This window comes from Chrysochloris asiatica, unplaced genomic scaffold, assembly GCF_000296735.1.
Source record: "Chrysochloris asiatica unplaced genomic scaffold, ChrAsi1.0 scaffold00404, whole genome shotgun sequence".
Lineage (NCBI taxonomy): Eukaryota > Metazoa > Chordata > Mammalia > Afrosoricida > Chrysochloridae > Chrysochloris > Chrysochloris asiatica.
Genome location: NW_006408922.1, coordinates 644,453 through 666,982, shown reverse-complemented (window position 1 = coordinate 666,982; position 22,530 = coordinate 644,453). Strand labels below are relative to the sequence as shown.

Sequence of the window (22,530 nt, the reverse complement as noted above, 5' to 3'; positions counted from 1 at the left end):
TGAAAGATAATAAACTTCTCTTTATGTATATACATACATATGTTTCACTGGTTTTGCTTCTCTAGAAAACCCAGTCTAAGACAACGTGTATAGTCACCATTATTTTAAAAAAGTTATTTACAATGAACAAGTTAATTGGTTTGCAAATTTTTACCATGTGATCTCCAGCATCATTTCTATCACCAAGACAATATTTTTTCAAATGCTGATCCTTCCTCTCTGTTTCCTACTTTTGCATTCCAACAACTGCATCTTGATTGCATATTTGATCAATTTCAGACTTAAGAAGTTGGTAGAATTCTTCAGTTTTATCATCATTGGCATTATTGTCTGGTGTGTAAATTTGAACAACAGGGGTATTCCTTGTAGGCATATGGATATTATCTCATTACAGATAGGACTGTATTTCAAATGTTCTTTTTGATGATGAATGCATAGTAAGCCATATAATTGTACAATTAAAAATTGCCAGTACCAGTCCTTTTCAGCTCACTAATGCCTAGGATATCCATGTTTATGTGTTCCATTTCATTTTTGACAATTTCCAATTTTCCTAGATTCATACTTCATATTCCACGTTCTGATTAATGGATGTTTGCAGCTGTGTCTCTTCTCATTTCGAGTTGTGCCCCGTCAACAAATGAAGGTCCCGAAGGCTTTGCTCCATCCATGTCATTAAAGTCAACTCTACTTTGAAGAGGCAGCTCTTTCCTAGGCGTATTTTGAGTGCCTTTCAACCTGAGGGGCTCATCTTCCAGCACTGTATCAGTGTTTTTGCTGCTTTTCCTAAGGTGTTCAGTGGCTAACCATTCAGAGTCATGGTATAACACTGTAGGATAAGCAAGGTCAGCAGTTCAAACTCACCAGCAGCTCCTCAGAAACCCTATACAGGGTCGCTAGGAGTCAGAACAGACTCGATGGCACTAAACGACAAATAACCATTCAGAAGTAGTCTGCCTTGCCTTCCTACTCTGTCTTAGTCTGGAAGCTCTGCTAAACCTGTCCCCTATGGGTGACCCTGCTGGTATTTAAAATACCTGTGGCATAGCTTTCATCATCACAGCAACATACAAGCCACCACAGTACAACAAACTGACAGATGAGTTATATAGCCTTGCTACGCGAGGGTCCACAAAATGACCACTTTTTTTCATTAAACCTACCAAGGAAGGGAGTGTCTTCACACAAGATGGCTTTTTTGGTCTTATTCAACATAATCATGTTATTACATAACCTTGGGTCATGCACACATTCACAGGGAGAATATTAGGCAAGGTTATGAATACCAGGAATCTGAATTCATGGAAGCCACCTTAGAATCTGTCTGTTACACCATTCCTGGGTATAAAGGCGTCACATCTATAAAGGGATGCATACGGATTTTCATTGCAAAGTTATTTGCAGTACTGAGGAAGTAGAATCAATGGACTACCTAGATCCACAACAAACTGGATGGATTTTTCTTTCCTTCCCTTTAATTGATGCCACGTTACCATATTTTGTTTTAATTAGAAAATGAAAATATCTTTATGCTTTTTATTACAATGCATACTCATTGTAACATTTTTTATCTGATTATAATAGTATGCATACATATTGTAACGTTTTCTTTTCAGACAACAGCGAAAAGTGTAAAGGAGAAAGTAACAGACCATCTCCCCTTCCAGATAAAAAACCTTGCTACGGTTCCCTTCTCAGCATTTTCCCCCCAATGGATACACCTACATTTAACCAACATTTTATTGCCTTTGATGTATCATTTTAGGTGTTTTAAAATCCTTTATGGAACAAGTTAGTGATAAAATCTCTACCTATGAAGAAACAAATAGATACAGACAAATAACAGGAAGGGGAGTTGGAAAGACAAAGAGAGAGAAAGAGTCAAACATTGGGAGAGACAAATGGAAGAGGATGACAGAGAGACCTATAGACATAAAGAGAAACATGGGGAACCATAGAGAGGCCAAGAAAGATACTGGCAAAGAGTTAAGAAGATGGAAAGTAGCGTTTATTGAACTCCTACTAAATGTCATTTTCATTAATTTTTCAAGAGCACACTGAGGGGCAGTTCTTAGGAACCTTTATGCAGACGAGGGACCGAACCTTAGAAAGAGGAACTGACCTGTCCATGGCAACATCACTTGAATTCAAACTCACTGCCCTGTAAAAGGCATGGTACACAGATGCTGTTGTTAATTAAGCACCATCCAGTCAATCCTGACTCATAGCGACCCTGTATAGGGTTCCGAGGAACAGCTGGTGAGTTTGAACCATCGACCCTGTGGTTCAAACTGACCTTGCCGTCCAGTGCCACACCAGGACTCCATGGTATACAGTACGTGATCTTTAATTGTTTATTGAATAAAGGGAGCAATCTTTGTCTTCTCTCCAAGAAAGGAAAACTGAGGGTTGGCCTCCCATTCTACCCCCTGGAATCATTATTTCCTGTCTGGCTGCTAGAGAAACAGCAAAGTCTGTTGCCCTAGCAACTGCCCTCCACTGCCATGGCGACCGCCATTCGCGGGCTTCTGCTCTTCGCCTTGCCCTGTGGGCATCTCCATGGTGACCAGCGGGATGGAGGGGCTGCCAGTGATATCAGGCTGCGCCTGCGTAGAGTAGCTGGAGGGGATGGGTAGGAGAGGGCACCATTCCTGGGCGCGCGCAGCCGCAGAGGACAGCAGCCTTGTCGGCTAGTCCAGGTGCTGCGCATTTGTCAGCCAGTCCGCCCGTCCGGAGCCCGGCTCGTTGGGGCAGCATGGCGGGGTCGCCGCTGCTTCGCGGGCCGCGGGCCGGGGGCGTCGGCCTCCTGGTGTTGCTGCTGTTGGGCCTACTTAGGCCGCCCCCCGCGCTCGGCGCAAGGCCGATAAAGGTGCGACCCCAGCCTGGCGCGGGAGGGGGCAGGGAGGAGGATGCTGCTGGCGGGCTAGGGTCGGTACCACCTACCTCACATCGCTGGAGCAGCGCCTAGCGCATGCAGACAGATCAGCAAGGTTGGCCCTGGATCCAGCCTCCAGTCCGCGTCCGTACATTGCCGGCGTGCCTAGAGCAGGCTCCGCAGTATATTTTTTACCTTGGGTGGTGGTGGCCTTGGTTGGCTTGGTCAACAGCCGCGCCCTGCCCATCCCTCTACACCTCGGTCAGGCCCTGCCGTCTGTGGCGCTTTCTGTGGGACTTGAGCGCGTTAATGGAAGGTGTGCGCGCATTAGTCTGTGTGTGCGTGGTATGATGACAGGGGTACTGAAGTGTTGTGTCCTTGTAAATGTGTGTCCTTTCATGTGACCGCTTCCATGCGTCCTTATGAAGATGCCATTGTGCATCCGAGTGGCTAGTGTGTGTGGCAATGGAGATGTGGTATTGCTTCTTTGTGTGACTTTTTGTGGGCATAATTTTTTTCTCAGGAATACCGTGTGTGCTTTTGTGAATTCTTATGTGTGATGGTGTGACGTATGGGCGTGTCTTTCTGGTTAAGAATCAGTGTGATTTCCTTTTCCCTTGGAAGGGAGTGGTCTTCTCATAGCCATACACACATTCCATTTTGATTCTGTTGGACTGAGTACCTGAGGTAGATTTTGTACGTGTATTCATAAAACTGCTTCTCATTGTTTCTTCGTGGAGCTGTCGCCGTGGGGAAAGGAGCCATGATGTCTCTGTGCTGCATTGTGTTTTCAAGGGTGGTGCATGCGCTTTTTTTTGTAACTGCATGAGCACCTGTGTGGGCTAAATGTGTGCAATTTCTTGTATGTGAATGTTGCCGTGTTGAGTTGCATATGTCACATGTCAAAGCTTGCCAGTCTATGTGCATGTGTGAGGCTGTGTTTGCTTGTTTGTGTGTGATTCCCTGGGGGCTGAGGGATGGTGGGTGCCAAGCAAAGGCATCTGGCTTTTTGGGATTTTCTGCATCAAGGATGGGGAATTTTTTTAGAAATTAAATTACATATAAATAATATAATGTATTTAACATATGTGCAAGATGTAAGGAATGATGATAAAATACACCCCATGTACATACCAGCCAGCTAAGAAATAGATCCCCTGTGTGCCCTCTCCATAGCAACCCTTCTCTCTCCACAGTATCCCCTCTCTCCCCATAATCATCATCCTGTATTTTCTGCTCATTAGTCTTTTATTTGTAGCTTATCACATATACATGACAGGGCTTCAAAATTTTCATGGAAAAATTCCATTATCTTTTCATTCATTTTTTTTCTACAAACTTTTTGAATCCCCCTCCTATATATCTCTAAATCTATCATGAAGGTTATCCTGCTTTTGAATGTACTAGAAATGGAATCATACCAGGAATCTGGCTCCAGGGAATCACTAGAGGTGATTAGGAAGTCATTGCCATGTCTCATAGTCCCAGGGAGTCAGTAGTGAAATTCCGCAACTTGCCCCGCCTTTTTCTGCTTAACCTTGGTTGTGAAATTCATCCATATTGAGGTGCATAGCTGTAGTACATTTTTTCATTATTATTTCTGAATAATGTTTTGATCCTATACTTATACCATAGTGCTTATACTACTACAGCACCTCACCAAGACTCTGTGCATCTTTTTAGACATTGCCAAATAGATTCTCAAGTTATTTTGCCAATTTAATTCCCACCAGTAATATTCTCATTTTTACACATCTATGTCAACAGATGACAGTATCACACTTTTTTTTTTTTTTTAATGTTTGCCAGTTTTTGGTGTGGTGCAAGGTTGGTTTGAACTACAAAATCGATGGACCACAAGGTCGGTTTGAACTGTAAGATCAGTGGTTCAAACTCACCAGCCGCTCCTTGGAAACCCTATTCAGGGTCGCTATGAGTTGGAACCGACTCAAAGGCACTTAACAACAGCAACAACATGCAGGGTTATCTTATATGATCTCATCAAGGTTATAATTTTCATTTCCCTGATTACTACGAATGATGTTGATTATATTTCATATGTTAACTATCCATTTCTGTTTCCATTTTTATTAAATACTTGAACATGTATTTTTTTTATTTAGTTTATTTTTCTGTTGTTTTTAAAGAATTCTTTCTAAATTCTGGATATTGATTTTTTGTGTATGTTGTGGGCATCTTCTCCCACTCTGTGATTTTACTTTTCATTCTTTTTATGGTGTCATGAAATAAAAAGAAATTCTTAATTTTACGGTAGTCAAATTTATTTCTGATTTTCTTTCCACTTGCCCTCAAATTTGGAAAACGTGTTATTCCTGCATTATTTATTGAGGGATTCCATACTGTCCTTAAAAATAAGGACAGTATTTGTGCCCATTCCAAAGAAAGGTGCTGATTCCAAAGAGAGGTGACCCCATATTTGTGCCCATTCCAAAGATAGGGGAGCCAACGGGATGTGGAAATCACCAGACAATATCATTGCTATCCCATGCAAGTAAAGTTTTACTAAACGTAATACAAAAAAGGGCTGTAGTCATACATCAACTGAGAATGTCCAGAGGTTCAAGCCAGATTCAGAAGAGGACATGGAACTAGGGATATCATTGCTGACATCAGATGGATCTTGGCTGAAAGCAGAGAATACCTGTGCTTTATAGACTACGCAAAGGCTTTCGATTGTGTAGATCATGACAAGCTATGGACAACATTGCGAAGTATGAGTATTCTGGAACACTTAATTGTGCTCATGAGGAACCTGTACATAGACCAAGAGGCAGTTGTTTGAACAGACCATGGGAACACCAAATGGTTTAAAATTAAGAAAGGTGTGCGCCAGGGTTGTATTCTTTCCCCATACTTATTCTATCTGTATGCTGAGCAAATGATCTGAGAAGCTGGATTACATGAAGGAAAACATGGCATCAGGATTGGTGGAAGACTCATTGCGATATGCAGATGATACAACTTTGCTTGCTGAAAGTACAGAGAACTTAAAATACTTACTGATGAAGATCAAAGACTACACCCTTTGGTATGGGTTACATCTCAATGTAAGGAAAACAAAATCCTCACCACTGGACCAATAAACAACATCCATATCAATGGAGAAAAGATTGAAGTTGTCTAAGACTTCATTTTGCTTGGATCAACCATAAACACTTATGGAAGCAGCAGTCAAGAAATCAAATGATGTATTGTAGTAGGCAAATCTGCTGCACAAGACCTCTTTAAAGTGTTGAAGAGCAAAGATGTCAGCTTGAGGACTAAGGTGTGCCTGACCCAAGCCACGGTATTTTCAATAACCTCATAGGCATTCAAAAGTTGGACAGTGAATAAGGAAGACAGTATAAGAATTGATTCATTTGAGTTATGGTGTTGGAAATATTAAAAGTACCATGGACTGCTAAAAGAGCAAACAGATCTGTGTTGGAGGAAGTATGGCCAGAGTGCTCATTGGAAGCCAGGATGGCCAAACTTCATCTCTCATACTTTGGACATAGCGTCAGGCGGGATCAGTCACTGGAGAAAGATATCATGGTTTGGTAAAGTGGAGGGTTAGAGAAAAAGAGGATGACTCCCAATGAGATGGATTGGTACAATAGTGACAGCAATGGGCTCAGGAGTAGCAACGATTGTTAGGTTGGCCCAGGACTGGGCAGTGTTTAATTCTGATGTGTATAGGGTCGCTATGAGTCAGTACCAACTGGATGGCACCTAACAACAACATACTGTCCTTACTGCTCTGCAGTGCTACCTCTGTCATATTGATGTTGTTATTAGGTGCTGTCGAGTCAGTTATGACTCATAGCTACCCTGTATAGGTGGGCTTGAACTGCTGATCTCTTGGTTAGCAATCCAGTTTCAATACGTGTATGTCTATTTCTAAGTTCTGTTCAATTCTATTACTTCCTTCAGCGGCGTCAAATCTATTATTTAATATGTCCATTGAGATTTTAATTTCATTTTGAGTATACTTCTAGATGGTCTGTGTATTTCTTTTTTAAATCATCATGGTTATTTTTGTGGTCTTTTGTTTCTTAATTATATTTTGTGTATGCTTTTATTTCCTTAAACTTACTGAAATTGTATCCAAATTGTCTGAATTGAAATTTCATCTTTGGATAATTTATCCTACAAAGAAACTTACACACATGCCAAATGATATATGAACAAAGTTATTCATTCAAACATTTTTATAAGAATAACAAAAGATTAGAAACACCCTAAGCATCTACCATTTGGAAATAATTAAATAAACTCTTGTGTATCCATACAAAGGGTACTTTCAATATATAGATACATAGATTTCCAAAAGGCAAACAGCAAAATAATCTGCTCCCTTTGGGGTTGACCAAGTAGACAATAGTAAGCTATATTTACATTTGTTTGTAAAGAGGCACAAATGGAGTGGGAGTAGTAGGTATCACAACTATAGACAATTTACTATTAATATATTTTCTATATTAGCATATGAAATACTAGTGTGGCATGGTAGGATAAGTACTTGACTGCTAACCATGAGATGAGTGGTTCAAACCCACCAGCCGCTCTTTGGAAATCCTATAGGGTGGCTATGAGTTGGAACCAACTTGATGGCATTTAACAACAACGAGAATAGCAACATATTAATACATATATTTTGTCTGTATGTAAGGGAGCTTCAAAAAGTTCATGGAAATGAAATTAAAAGGTAATGGAATTTTTCCATGAACTATTTGAAACTCCTTTGTATTTTCTATATTAATATGTAATATGTTTGAAACTACCAGCTCTTCTGCAGGAGAAAGATGAGGCTGTCTGCTCCCGTAAAGATTTACAGCCTTGGAAACCCTGTACAGGTCGCTATGAGTCAGAACTGACTCCATGGCACATAACCACCACCACCATGTTGTGAAGTGCCGTTAAGTCAATTCCAACTCATAGCAATCCTGTATAGGGTCTCCAAGGAGTAGCTGGTGGTTTGAACCATTGACATTGTGGTTAGCAGTCTAGTACTTATCCTACAGCACCACACCAGTACCCCAATATGTAATATACTTTTCCATAATAAAATTTTTTGTATTATTGTTCATAGTATTTTTTCAGTTGATTATTTAAGATTTCCAATATATAATTACATTATTTACAACTGTGGGAATTTTACCTCTTTCCTTCTCCAAATTTTGTACTTCTAGCTTCTTTTTCTTATCTAATTGCTTTCAGTTATTTGCAGAACACTATTAAATAATAGAGGTCATGTTGTTAAGTGCCATTGAGTCAGTTCTGATTCATAGTGACCCTGTATATGGTTTCCAATGAGTGGCTGGTAGATTTGAACCACCAACCTTGCGGTTAGCAGTCCACTACTTATCCTACAGATTCACACCAGGACTCCAATAGAGTTAATAGGGGTTGTCATTGTCTTGTTCCTGGCTTTAGTGGAAATTGGTATACTTTTAGTGCTTTTCCATTAAGCATTAGAGCTGGCTTTGGGGTTGAAGTCAATATTTCCCAGTGCCTTGGAAAAATGTATTTTAAAATAACAAATCTAGTATTTTTTAGTAGTTTTGGATCAGGAGGGATTCAGGAATGTAATCCCTCAGATGGATAGAAGTGAAAGCTACATACCTGCAAGTCTTGATTATGTGTTTGGGCTTGCTGTATTATGGTTTTTGTGTGTTATTAACATCATCAGATGTCTGAGGGTCTGGCTCTTGGTGGTCATTAAGGTCACTAGGAGGTATCTGGGATATCTAGAAGTCTCAGGAAATCTAAAGTAGCTCTAGGAGTCACTAGGAAGTCATTGGAACTTCGGGAGGTCTCAGGGATTTACTGGAGGCCACTGGGTGTCTGATGTTCTCCAGAGGTATTTGAGACTATTCCTGAGACTCACTAGGAGGTCACTGGAGCTGTCTGAGTGATTTGTGGGGTTCTGAGATTCCACAGAGGTAGTTGGACTTTCTAGGAACCTGGCTTGCTATGAGTCAGAATTGACTTGATGGCAATGGATTTTGGGTTTTTTTTTTTGTTGTTGTTTTTTGTTTTGTTTTTTTGGGGGGGACAATGCTGCAAGCCTCTTTGTTGTTGTTGTTGTTAAGTGCTGTTGAGTCAATTCTGACCCATAGCGACCCTGTATAGGGTTTCCAAGGAGCAACTGGTGAACTTGAACCACTGACCTTGCAGTTCAAGGGACTTTGCAGTCTGACACATTAGCCCACAGAGCCACACCAAGCCTCTAAGAGTCACTAAAAGGTCATAGGGATTTTTCTGAGAGACATGAGGGATCAATAAAAACCGTTGGAGTGATTGACTACCGTACCCAGGGTCCCCAGGGCAAGTTCTGTGAGTCACTGGGGTTCTAGAGGGTTTTGGTGGTCTTAAGTGTTTCTGGAGATATTTGGAGGTCTCAAGTGACCTTAGGAAGGAGCCCTGGTGGTGCTGTGGGATAAGCATTTGACTGCTAACTGCAAGGTTGGTGTTTCAAACCCATCGGTCTCGTCTGCAGGAGAAAGATGAGGCTGCTCCCGGAAAGATGTAGTCTCAGAAACCCTTAAGACGCAATGTACTCTGTCCTTACAGGTTCTCAACCAGTCGGAACCAACTCGAAGACAGTGGGTTTGGGGAGTGGTCTTAGAGGTAGCTGAGTATACTTGTGTGTGGAGGGGGAGTGTCCACTGTGCTTTCCTATGGCATCTGGAATATTCAAGGTTCACAGACATCATTAGGTTGAAGGTCCCTGGCTGAATGGACGCTAATACACATCTTTCCTCCCATCTCGTTTTCCTGCAGGAGTCCCGTGGCCTGGGCGCACCCTCGCCGCCTGTGGCTGAAGCTGGCGCTCCCCGCCGGTTTCGACGAGCAGTGCTCCGGGGAGAGGCCGCGGGGGCAATGCAGGAGCTGGCGCGGGCGCTGGCACACCTGCTGGAGGCTGAACGGCAGGAGCGGGCGCGGGCTGAGGCACAGGAAGCAGAGGATCAGCAAGCGCGAGTCCTAGCTCAACTGCTGCGCCTCTGGGGTGCACCCCGTGCTTCAGACCCAAGTCTGGGCCTGGACGACGACCCTGATGCACCCGCAGCGCAGCTCGCACGTGCCCTGTTCCGCGCCCGCTTGGATCCTGTGGCTCTTGCAGCTCAGCTCGCCCCGGTGCCAGCATCTGTGCTCAGAACCCGGCCCCCGGCCTACGATGATGGCCCCACCGGCCCCGAAACTGAGGACACTGGCGATGAGACTCCCGATGTGGACCCAGAGCTGCTGAGGTACCTCTGCAGAGGGGAATGTCTGCGTTCTAAGAGGATGAGGCAGCAGAGCAGGCACTGGTCCTGGAGAGGGCTAGGCATCTGGTCCTGGGAAGGGAGTGAAGGCCTTGGGACCCCAGGAGGGAGTGGGGTCCAGAATCCAGGGTATGGCAGCAGAGCTGCTTGGTTGGTGGGGGCGGGACGACTCCCGGTAGTGAAGAGGGGTGCTCTGATGCCGTTTCTGAGGGTAGGAGTGGGATGCGGGGCAGTTGAGTTTCTGGGATGGAAGGGGGGGGGCGAGGTTCTTCTGTCTCCTAGAAGCAGTGGGTTGGGGATGCCTGGGTCCTAGGCAGTATGGGGTTGTGGGCGGACTGCCGGGTCCGGGTCACGGGAATGGGGCAGGAACTTGCTGACATATCCTTGCTTCATTCCACCCTACTCCTATTGCAGGTACTTGCTGGGGCGGCTCCTTACTGGAAACCCGGACCCCGAGACAGTGGCAGCCCCACGCCGCCTCCGAAGGGCCACTGACCAGGATCTGGGCCCTGAGGTGCCACCTGAGGGCGTGCTGGGGGCACTCCTTCGAGTGAAACGCCTTGAGACTCCTGCGCCCCAGGCACCTGTTCGCCGCCTCTTGCCGCCCTGAGCACTGTAGAAATCCTTCATGCCCTCTGACCCAGCACTGCCCACGCCTCTGACACTCAGATTGCTACTCTTCAGCACATCGAGCGTAACCTCCCCTGGCTAGCTGTTTGCTGTCCTTTAACCCCAGGATTCCCACTACCTGGTCCCGCAATAAATATGACATGAAGCAGCTTTGTGCTCATCTGTGTGAATGGCAGTGGCAAGGGAGTTGATGAGCTGAGTGGTGGTAACTACCTTTAGATTTGGGTAGAAGGGTCCTGGGTCCTGCACTTTAGAGACACTCCCTTATACCACATGTCCCCAGGCTAGGTCTACACTATTGTGAAAGGGATCCATGTAAACAATAGCAGTGCTCAGAGCATCCTGTGACATTCTGAACCTCACTCAGGGGCCATGGTGCCCAAAAGGTTTTGAGCAGTGTCTTCCAGGGATTCATCTTCCTGAGAGCCAAGGAGTGGTCAACGAACGGCTAATTGTGATGCCTAATTTCTGATAAGAGTTAGAAGCTTAGACCTTTCTGGCTGGCTGTCCATTGCATACTGAGAACCCTGGAATGTGGGAAGGGCACTGGGGCAGGAGGAGAAAGGAAATGGGCAGAAGGCCAGGGATTAGCCCTCTTAGCAAAGTCACAGTCTGGCATGGAACTCTGAGGAGCCGAAATTAGAACCTGGGCGTCCAGATCATTAAAAAGGTATATCCGTCAAGATGTGTGGCACTGAAGGATAAGCACTGGAGTGCCAACCAAAAGATCTATGATTCAAACCTGCCAATTGGTATGGTGGACAGCTGGTTTGTGTCATAGCCTTTGCACGGCTATTATTCCCTCTGACCACAGATATCACAAGTTGTTACTCTTTGGAAACCCTATACAGGGTCTCAATGAATCAAATCAACTGGATGACCCTTAACAACAATAGCATTCATCAAGGTAGGAGGAAAGGATAATTTTTTTCTGTTAGCTTGATTTGTAATTTAAAACTAGTTAGTTAGTTATACACTATAGAGGCCCTGAAGATATTAGGAGCTGGTGTGGTGGACACAGATATCTACAAGTTGTTGCTCCAGTGTCACCTATTCAATAAGACTTTCCCTGACCTCCAGGTCTTAAGAAGCATCCCTGTCACTCTTTATTTTACTATTAAACCATATCACTATTCAACTTTATATATCTATTTTTAAAATATTTTCCTTCACCCCACAAAAAAAGGTCATAGCTATATCTACATATCTTGTTCATCTCTACATCTCTCTCACCCAAATTGGAACCTGGCCTTCAAATCTCTTCATTTGAAAGAATTTTCACAATCCAAGTAACATTCAACATTCTACCCAGTTTCACCCTTACACAAATAACACTTGGTGTGCAAGCAGCTTTGAAACTGGGGACCCCATGTATTTAATTTTGTACAACATCATTCAACTTGACATAACATAATCAACACTGCACTCCATGTAAACAAAAAGCTCCTCTACAAATGAAAACTTCCCCAAGTCAAGGAAGATCTCTGATGCAGCAGTAAGTTGCTCAGGGATCTCATGACAAAAGAATCAATGCCCTGGCCAGGGGAGGTTCTACTTTTCTTGACCAAGCCCATCAAATCACAGAGCAGCCACGGTGGCACATGGATTTCTGGTGCTGGGCTTTATGGACACCTGATCCTTACAGGGCCTCTTGGAACCTCTAGATCTCATGGACAAGCAGAGAAAAGGCATCCTTTATAACTTGGTGGTGGTAACAAGGTCACACTTTTTGCCCACCAGGACAAGGAGCTGGGTGTAGTGAGAGCCCCAGGTGGCCCATATTTGCTGCAGCTGGGTTAGAGAAGAGGGGTCATCAAGGGCAAAGACACCCAACACACCATCACTGTTAGCAACACACTGGTCAGGAAGGGTAGCCTGCCCTGCTATGTCTAGCACATTCAGGATGCAGCCCTCGCAGCCCAGGGCCAACTCCTTCCAGTAGGAATCCTGGATAGTGGGGTCATGGTCCTCCACAAAGCACTGGTGGAGCAGCTGGATCGTCAGCACACTCTTGTCCACACTACTTGTGCCCACAACCACCACCTTGTACTCTGGCAGCTTCTAGCCATCCCACAGTGTGCCTCAGCCATATGAGTGTCATGGGGGTTAAGGCTCCAAGTGCCTAGTCCATGTCCCCAGCAGACAGCTCAGGGAAGAGATGTGTACCACAGTTCCTGCAAGAGGAAAGAGAAGAAAGGCTATGGCTAAGGGACCAGATAGGATTGGTGAGATACTCTGTGAGTGCCATTGAATAAACATTATTCAGTGCCTAGTGCATGTGATCTTCTTGGATCAACTATCAACACTCATGGAAGTTATTGTTGTTGTTGTTGTTGTTGTTGTTAAGTACCATGGAGTTGGTTCCGAAGTAGTTGTCAAGAAATCAAATGACGTATTGCATTAGGCAAATCTGCTGCACAAGACCTTTTGAAAGTGTTGAAGAGCAAAGATGTCAGCTTGAGGACTAAGGTGTGCCTGACCCAAGCCATGGTATTTTCAATAACCTCATATGCATGTGAAAGCTGGACAGTGAATAAGGAAGACTGTAGAAGAATTGCTGCTTTTGAGTTATGGTGTTGGAGGAGAATATTGAAAGTGCCATGAGCTGCCAAAAGACCAACAGATCTGTGTTGGAAGAAGTGCATCCAGAGTGTTCCTTGGAGGCCAGGATGTCTCTCATACTTCGGACATATTGTCAGGAGGGACCAGTCACTGGAGAAGGATATCATGTTTGGTAAGGTGGAAGGTCAGAGAAAAAGAGGAAGACCCCCAGCAAGATGGATTGGCAAAGTGGCAGCATCAATGGTCTCAAGCGTAACAATGATAGTGATGTTGGTCTAGGATCAGGCAGTGTTTCATTCTGCTGTGCATAAGGTCACTATGAGTCAGTACTGACTCGATGGCATCTAACAACAACAACAATGGTGTGTGTGAATCACCGAATGTTATTTAGTGCTGTTAAGTCAGTCTGACTCATAGTAACCCTGTATAGGGTTTCTGAGGAGCAGTTGGAGGGTTTGAATTGCCAACCATGTGGTTAGCAGTCCAGTGCTTATCCTACAGCGCCACACCAGGACTCCAATCACCTAATAGTGATGATGGTTGTGTGCCGTGGTGTCGGTTATGACTCATAGCAACTCTGTCTAGGGTTTCTGAGGCTGTAAATCTCTATTAGTGCAGAAATCCTCATTTTTCTCCCATGGAGCGGCCGATAGATTAAAACTGCTAACCTGTAGCCCAGTATGCTACCAGGGCTCCTTTTAAGCAACTAATAGACTGAAATGACTTCTGTTGTTTAATGTTTCTATATCCCTTCTGTAACATAAACTCTTTGAGGGCAGGGATCTTTTAAAAGCTGCTTTACTGAAATATAATTTACATACCATAAAGTTCACACATTGAAAGCATACAGTCCTGTGAATGCATATTCACAGAGTTGAGCAACTATCACCGTAATCTAATTTTAGAATATTTTTGTCACCCCCAAAAGAACCCTATGACAAAATTAATAATTTATAGGGTAACCACAAAGAAACTTAATATACTTTCACATTAAATCAAGAAAAGGAAAATCCGTGAAGATTTTGTAAGCATTAAAACTATGAAGAAATTCACAAGAAAAAGTACCAAAAAAATTAAGTCAGTACAGGAAAACATGCAGAACAACGAAACAAGTAGCACCACACACACACAAACACACACACAGAAAAATGACTGTAATCAATTCACACCTAGTGATAATTATGCTGAACATCAATAGATTGAATGCACCAGTCAAGAGACATAGACTAGCAGAATGAATGAGAAAACAGGATCCTTCAATATGCTATCTACAAAAGATACACCTTACACACAAAGACAAACATAGATGAAAAATTAAGGGATGGAAAAAATATCAAGCTAATGGCAATAAAAAAATGAGCAGAAGTGGCAATATTAATTTCTGATAAAACAGACTTTAAGGCAAAAACCAGCATAAGAGGCAAAGAAGAACATTGTTTCATGATTAAAAAGGGTCAATTGAACAAGAGGCCATAACCATAATAAATATCTATGCTCCCAATGAAAGAGCTCCAAAATACATAAATCAAACTCTACTAGAATTGAAAAAAATAGACAACGCTACAATAATAGTGGGAGATTTTAATATACCACTTTTGAAAAGGACAAAACAACCAGAAAGAAATTCAACAAAGACACAGAGGAACTAAACAACACAATCAACTTTATCTCATAGATTTATACAGAGTACTCAACCCAACAACAGCACTGTACACATTATTTTCTAGTGCACATAGAACATTCTCCAGAACAAACAATATTAAGACCACAAAGCAAGTTTCAATAAATTTTAAAACATCAAAATGCTACAAACCACCTAGAGCTAGGGGGCCTGGAAGAAGGCAGAATATCCAGTGAGTAGTATCCAATTTGTCTAATTGGACCTGATGAAATGAAATGCAGATGGGTCTCTTGTGATACAATAGTGAATAATTGTTATCAGGACTGATTGTGAGGATTGGAAATGTAAAGGTAGACGTTTTATAGCAAGGAAGGGAGTGATTAACTTTGCAGTCTAGGAGCGGAGATCCCTAGGACCATCAACGGAGAAAAGCTGAGAGCGGGACCCTACCCAGAGAAGCAGCAATGCCTGAGATGGAGGCAGATGACGTGGAGCGGTGGAGCATCTGGGGACTTGAGATCCAGAGAGGGAGAGCGACTGTGTGCTGAAGCCTGGGGGGTGGGAGGGGAGTGTAGGGGGCAGGCTTGCAGGGTATACTCTTTGGTTGGTTGATGATGCATGGAGGGGCTTGTAACCATGGCAATGAAACAATTTACGATAGAATGAATGTAAAACTAATGTTCTCCCATATAATTCACAATAAAACATTACAAAAAAATACTACAAACCATTTTCTTAGCTTACAATATTAAATAAGAAATCAACAATAGGAAGATTATGGAAACAAAATCAGATACATGGAAACTGAATAACACCCTGCTTAAAAGCTACTGAGTAAAAAAAAAGCTACCGAGTAATGTTGTTAAGTGCCGTTGAGTCAGTTTCAAATCATAGCAACCCTGCATAGGATTTCAAACTGATCTTGTGACCCAGTACATTATCTTGTAGTGCCACTAAACCAGGACTCAACTGTGTTTCCACAAATGAAAAATGAAATTTGAAAAAATACTTGAATCAAAGGAAAACATAACAAAACAAAACCTTTGGGACACAGCAAAAGCAATGCATAGAGGGCAATTTATAGCAATTAACACACAATTCCAAAAAAAAAGAATAAAGAACTAAAATGAACACATCAACACAACATCTCTAACAATTAGAAAAAGACCAGACAAGTCAGCCTACAGTCACCAGAAGAAAAGAAAGGATAAAGATTAGAGCTGAATACATAAATCAGAATACAGAAAAACAATAGAAAGAAATGTGAAAATCTTGAAGAAATGGATAAATTTTTAGAAAAAGTCATCCTACTTAAATTAATACAGAGTAAAGTAGAAAACGTGAAAGACATAACAAATTAAGAAACTGATCAGATCATTAAAAACCTCCCAATAAAAAAAAGTCCAAGCCAGATGGCTTTACTGGTAAATTTTGTCAAACATTCAAAGAAGAGCTGACAACAATTTTACACACACTCCCAAGTACATTTTACAAAGCAAGCATAACCTTCATACCAAAACCAGGCAAGGACATCATTAAAAAAGAAAATTGATTCTTCTTGGATCAACTATCAACACTCCTGGAAGCAAGCAGTCAAGAAATCAAACAATGAGAGGCTGGGCTTGATGGCAGCTAGGGTGGAGGTGCAGTGAAGTTCGCAGTCAGCAATAACACAGAATCCCAGGCAAAGCAGATCCAGGGCAGAGCTCCAAAACTCGGAACCACAGAGATAGGAATATTTTTAAAGTTAGAAGGCTTATAGCTTGTAGAAATTGGAGCTAAAGTAAAAAGTCACATACTTTTGAATCTGCCGGACTGGGCTTGGAGGCCGGCAAGACCAAATGGGGGGAGGAGAAACACCATGGAAAAACGCCACGGGAACCTTGGAGCAAAGGTTTTGCTTTGTTCTGATTTCGTTTTTATTTTCAGTATCTGGTCATTGGTGCACCCACTGTTTGCCCACCTTCATTCTGGTGACTAGAGGGTGAGCCTGAGCAAGTGGACACCCCCCACCCTCACCACTGGTGGGTTCTTCCACCACACAAGCGCCACTCAGCCCTAGAGCAGGCCCTGAACGTTTCTTATTTGTTTGTTTTTTGTTCTGTTTTTTAATACGGGACAGGGCAGGACAGGTCTGTAGAGACAGAAAGAGAGTTCCAAGACAAAACAGGCTGAAAATTAAATTAAAGCCTGAGGTATAGCATAACAACCAACACCGGCATCTTGAAATCTCTCAGGCAGCTTTGAAAGCAAGAAGCTGAAGAGAGGACATTAAAGTCATACTCATATTAGGCTACAGATTTCTTTCTTTGTTTTTCTTCTCTCCCTCCTCTCCATTTTCTGTGATTAGCGACTGCAGTATTCAGTCTAGTTTTGGTTGTTGCTGTTTTTTAATCTTTTTCTTTCTTTCTTTCTCTTGTTTTTTCCCGCTGGTGCTGTTTGGCTGTTATATGCCCACTCTTCTGGTTTGGAGGACTCTTTGTCTCCCTATAACACACAAAAAGAGTCAGCAACTGCTGCCATATATCCAGGCTATGATCACACTCTATAAAACACCAAAACCCAGGCAAGAACCAATGCCAACTGCCATATACCGGGGAAACAGACAACGCCTGTGAAAGTTACTCTGAATTAAGCAATAAGAAGAGTGAACAGGGAAGCTCACATCCTGATCACATCTTCCTGGAAGCAATCAGAAAGCATAAGAAATTACCAAAACACATACTCAATTAAGTATTAAGGCCACAGATATCAGCACATGTCCAGAAAAAAGATAAAATGTCTGAGACAAATTATAAACTTTATATAGAAAGGAAAGACACCCAGGATAAGCAAAGCGCTACTTAAGAAGAAGAATAAGGTAGGAAACCTCTCACTCCCAACTTCAAAATTTACTACACGGCTGCAGTGGTCAAAACAGCTTGGTACTGGTACAATGAAAGATACATTGATCAATGGAACAGAATCAAGAATCCAGAAATTAACCCAGCTAACTGATTTTTGACAAAGTACCTAAATATATCACATGGGGAGGTGATAGTCTCTTCAACAGATGGTGCTGACTGTTTTAAAGTTGGGAAGAAATTAACACACCTGTTACTTGAATGAAGGGGAAGGCATAGTGACCCTATGCACAACAGAATAAAACATTGCCCAGTCCTGTGACAATCTCACAATTGTTGCTACGCATGAGCCCATTGTTACTGCCACTGTGCCAATCCGTTTTGTTGAGGGGTCTTCCTCTTTTTTGCTGACCCTCCACTTTACCAAGTATGATGTCCTTCTCCAGGGACTAATCCTTCCTGTTAATATGTCTGAAGTATGAGAGATGAAGTCTCTCCATCCTGGCTGCTAAGGAGCATTCTGGTTGTGCTTCTTCCAACACAGATTTTTCTGTTCTTCTGGCAGTCCATGGTACCTTCAATATTCTCCCCCAACACCATAACTCAAATGCATCAATTTCAAACAGCAACTTGAGAAGACAAAATCAAATATTATAATGAAATATTTAAAGAGCTAGAGTTAGAAAACCAAAGTAGAAGAACACACTCATACTCAGCATTTCTCAAACTGAAAGAATTAAAGAAAAATTTCAAGTCTTGGCTTGAAATACAGAAGGATTCTATCGAAGGAGTAATATACCCACAAATATATTTATAGGTTTGACAGAAGATATTTGCAAATGGTACTTACTTTTGCTGCAAACACATTTATAAATGGGATAGAACAGACAGGGGGCAAAGCTATGAAGACCAAGCAGTTTGAGGTAATGAGCTGTTTGGTCTTAGCTCTCAGGACCATAGTCTCAGGGGACACCAAAGAAATTGGCATAACATAGCCTACAAAGACAAGGTTGTATATCCTACTTTGGTGAGTAGCAACTGGGGTCTTAAAAGTTTGTGAATGGACAACTATGGTGCCATTATTGATCTCTTTCTGTATAGAGGAAAGAAGAGTGATGAAAATTGAAGATACATAAAACAATTAGTACAATGGAATGATGGGCCATGTGAGCATTACTCTCCACGACTCTGAGACCAGAAGAACTAGATTGTGCCCAGTTTTCACTACCAACTGCTCTCAAAAGAATCATAATAGAAGGTCATGGATAGAGTGGGAGAAAAATGTAGAACAAAACTCAACTTATCATAAAATTACCAGGCTTACTACTGGTTGGATAGAGACTGGTGAAACCCCCAAGACTATCGCTCTTATTCATCATTCATTCATCATTCCAAGTCTGGAAATGAACTCACCCCCATGGCTCAATTTTCAAACAAAAAATAGACAGTTCTATAATGGGAGCAATAACATTAGTGAGGTACATACACCTTAGAATAATCAATCACTTGAGATCAAAAGGCCAGAATTTACCCCAAGACAAAGTTCAGAAGGGTTAGGAAAGAAGTAAAAATGGAAACAGGAAACACATGGAGGGAGTAGGCATTGCATTCAATGAGATGAAACAGAATATGTATGAATTGTTGAATGGAAAACTGATTTGTTCTGTAATCTTTCACCCAATTCACCACGTGGTCAGCTGTTCAAACCCACCAGCCACTCCTCAGAAACTTTATATAGGGTTGCTGTGAATTGAAACTAACTCAAAGGCACTTAGCAACAACATCATATTGAACATTGAAGAATCCTCTTTACTGCACTTTCTAGTACTCTGCCACTTTATTCTTTACAGAACTTCCCCATCTAACATTATATACAATTTACTTTTTTGTTTGCTTATTTTTGGTTCACTGTTTCCCCTCTAAAATTGCAATGCCATGAAGTTAGGTTTGCTTATTTGGTTTACTGTTGTATCTACAGCTCCTCAGTAGATGCTATGATTTCTTGAATACATGAAGTCATAGTTTCTGCCATCATGAATATTATATTCAGGTGAGGGAGATGGCAAAGAAATGTACAAATATAATCATTTAAGAACAATGACATGGGTTCTGAATATCTAAGACCCAATGTGGGGTTGGGTAGTAACCAGAAAAAGATCTCTCTGAGGAAATCTTGCTGAGAAGTGAATGATGAATAAAGATTAGCTGGGAGAGAAGAAGGCAAAAAGGAATATCTGGAGATGTAATCAACCAGTAAAGGGCTGAGGTGAGAAGGTGCCTGGTATGTCTCAGGAAGAAGACTAGTGTAGGTAAAGTGAAATGAATGAGACACAGTGTGCTGTCTGATGAGGTTACACAGATGATGTGGTGCCAGGTCACATGGAATCTGGGAGGCCAGGATGAAGAATTTGAACTTTACCTTCAGGGCAATGGTCCACCTTTGAGGAGTTTAAAAAAAGAGAGAGAGAGAATGACATCTGATACACATTGTTTTTAAGTTGCTGTGTAGAAAACAGATTGTAGGTAAGGGCAGAAGCAGTGTTACCAGTAAGGAGGTGTCTGCAGAAGACTAGATGAAGGAAGACCGTGGTGCATAGAGGCAGTGAGTGGAGGTCACATATTGAATATGTATAGTTTGAACATAGAGCCAGTAAGGATTTACTGATGGATTACAAGTGTGCACATAAACTCAATGGGAGGTGCAATTCTTCAGTTTCAGCACGAATGTCATTGCCACAGAGAAGTGTTCAAATGACCCTGGATGCTAGCTTTGTTGGTGTTGAATGCTAGTTTAGGGGCCCCTATTGCATGGTGCATTAATGTGTTGGACTGTAAAGTCAGTTTGAACTGCAAGGTTGGCAGTTCAAGCTAACTAGCTGCTCCTTGGAAACCCTACACAGGGTTGCTATGGGTCGGAATCAACTCAACAGCACTTAACAACAATGTTAAACATGTTCTGGTAGCATAGTGGTTACGAGTCGGGCTGCTAACATCAAGGTCAGCAGTTCAAAACTTCCAGCTGTTTTTCAGGAGAAAGATGAAGCTTTCTGCTCCCATAAAGATTTATAGCCTCAGAAACTCTATGCAGAGTCACTATGAGTTGTAACCGAATCCACAGCGCATCACCACCACATCACCTACATTAAACATGCTCAGCATTCCTCAAGCTGAGGTAACTGAAGAAAAAATTCAAGCCTCAACTTGCAGTATTAAAGGATTCTATGGGCATTAGGCAAATCTGCAGCACAGGAACTTTTTAAAGTGTTGAAGAGCTAGAGGACTAAGGTGTGTCTGACCCAAGCCATGGCATTTTCAATAACCTCATATGGATGCGAAAGCTGGACATTGAATGAGGAAGATCATAGAAGAATTGATGCCTTTGAATTATGGTGTTGGAGGAGAATACTAAAAGTGCCATGGGCTGCCAAAAGAACCAATGGATCTGTTTTGGAAGAAGTACAGCCAGAGTGCTCCTTAGAGGACAAGATGGCCAAACTTTGTCTCTCATACTTTGGACATATTGTCAGGAGGGAACAGTCGCTAGAGAAGGATATCATGCTTGGTAAGATGGAGGGTCAGAGACAAAGAGGAAGACCCCCAACGAAATGGATTGGCCAGGTGGTAGCATCAATGGACTCAAGTGTGGCAACACTAGTGAGGCTGGCCCAGGATCGGACATTGTTTCGTTCTGCTGTGCATAAGGTCGCTATGAGTTGGTGCCGACTCCATAGCACCTAACAACAACAACAATGTGCAAAATACTGAATAATGCAGAAAGCACAGAAAGAATATGGAATGGGAGAACAAACAAGATGGTGGATCGGGTGGACGTGTAGTAAAGAGCTCCGCCAAAAACAACACAGAATACCCGACCAAGCAGGCTCAGGTGATGGTCCCAGAACTCTGAACCACATATAAAGGAATATTTAGAAGGTTGGAAGGCTTACATCTGAGGGAATTTGTGGCAGAAGCAAGAAATCTATTGCTTTCTAGTCTGGGACGCTCAGCTGCTCCAGGAGCCGCCATCTTGGGTGAGACCAAGCGGGGTAAGTATCAGAGCGGCCACAGACACCTGGCAGAACCGCTGAGATAAAGGTGTGGACATTCTTCTCTTTTGGTAGCTGTTCATTGGTCCCTTGCTGTCTGTGCACCTCCATTCTGGAATGTTGAGAAACATGATTAGAGAAAACTTGTAAGCCCGCCTTCAGCCTATGACTGATTGGAATACCTAAAAGGGGTTCTAAAACTTGCCCAGTGAAATAGGCCTCATGCAAAGCCTTACAGAGTGTAGGACCTTAGGTGGAATCCTGAGTCCCATCCACAACCTTGGGAGGTAAGACATTCCCACTAGAAAGGACAAGCAGACTGGAACAGCTACAGTGACAGAAGATACATCTTCATGATGAACCTGACCTATACTCAGAGCGGTAGTTACTATAAATAACAACAGAGAGGGAAAGAGTCTTCAAATCAAGTATCTATGCTATCTGCTCTGTACACAGGGTAGATAGGTATGGGTAACTTAGACATTGGCTATCTAAAATGAGGGGACAATAAAGGCACGAAGTGACTGGCTTACAAGGTTTCAAGAGGGAGCTTAGTTTAAAAGTGTGGGGGGAAAGAAAAAGTCCCCACTGAATAGCTATCATCTTGTCTGGATGGGTCTAGTGAAAGGAAATGGGGATAAGATTCATAAGATTCAATAGTGAATAACTGTTATCATGACTAATC

The 22,530-nt window shown here is 42.5% G+C and overlaps 2 protein-coding genes across 2 annotated transcripts; one reads left to right on the top strand and one right to left on the bottom strand.

Moving 5' to 3' along the window:
- The first annotated feature begins 2,755 nt into the window (after positions 1–2,755).
- On the top strand, positions 2,756–10,753 carry PCSK1N (proprotein convertase subtilisin/kexin type 1 inhibitor). Its single transcript, XM_006876657.1, has 3 exons — positions 2,756–2,869; positions 9,662–10,128; positions 10,558–10,753. The coding sequence occupies exons 1-3, from the start codon at positions 2,756–2,758 to the stop codon at positions 10,751–10,753; spliced, it is 777 nt and encodes a 258-aa protein (XP_006876719.1).
- A 1,715-nt stretch (positions 10,754–12,468) lies between these two features.
- Positions 12,469–19,218, bottom strand: ERAS (ES cell expressed Ras). The gene is made up of 2 exons (XM_006876692.1): positions 19,213–19,218; positions 12,469–12,834 (listed from the first exon to the last, which is right to left on the bottom strand). Exons 1-2 carry the CDS (start codon positions 19,216–19,218, stop codon positions 12,469–12,471), a joined length of 372 nt encoding a protein of 123 aa, XP_006876754.1.
- Positions 19,219–22,530: the final 3,312 nt, after the last annotated feature.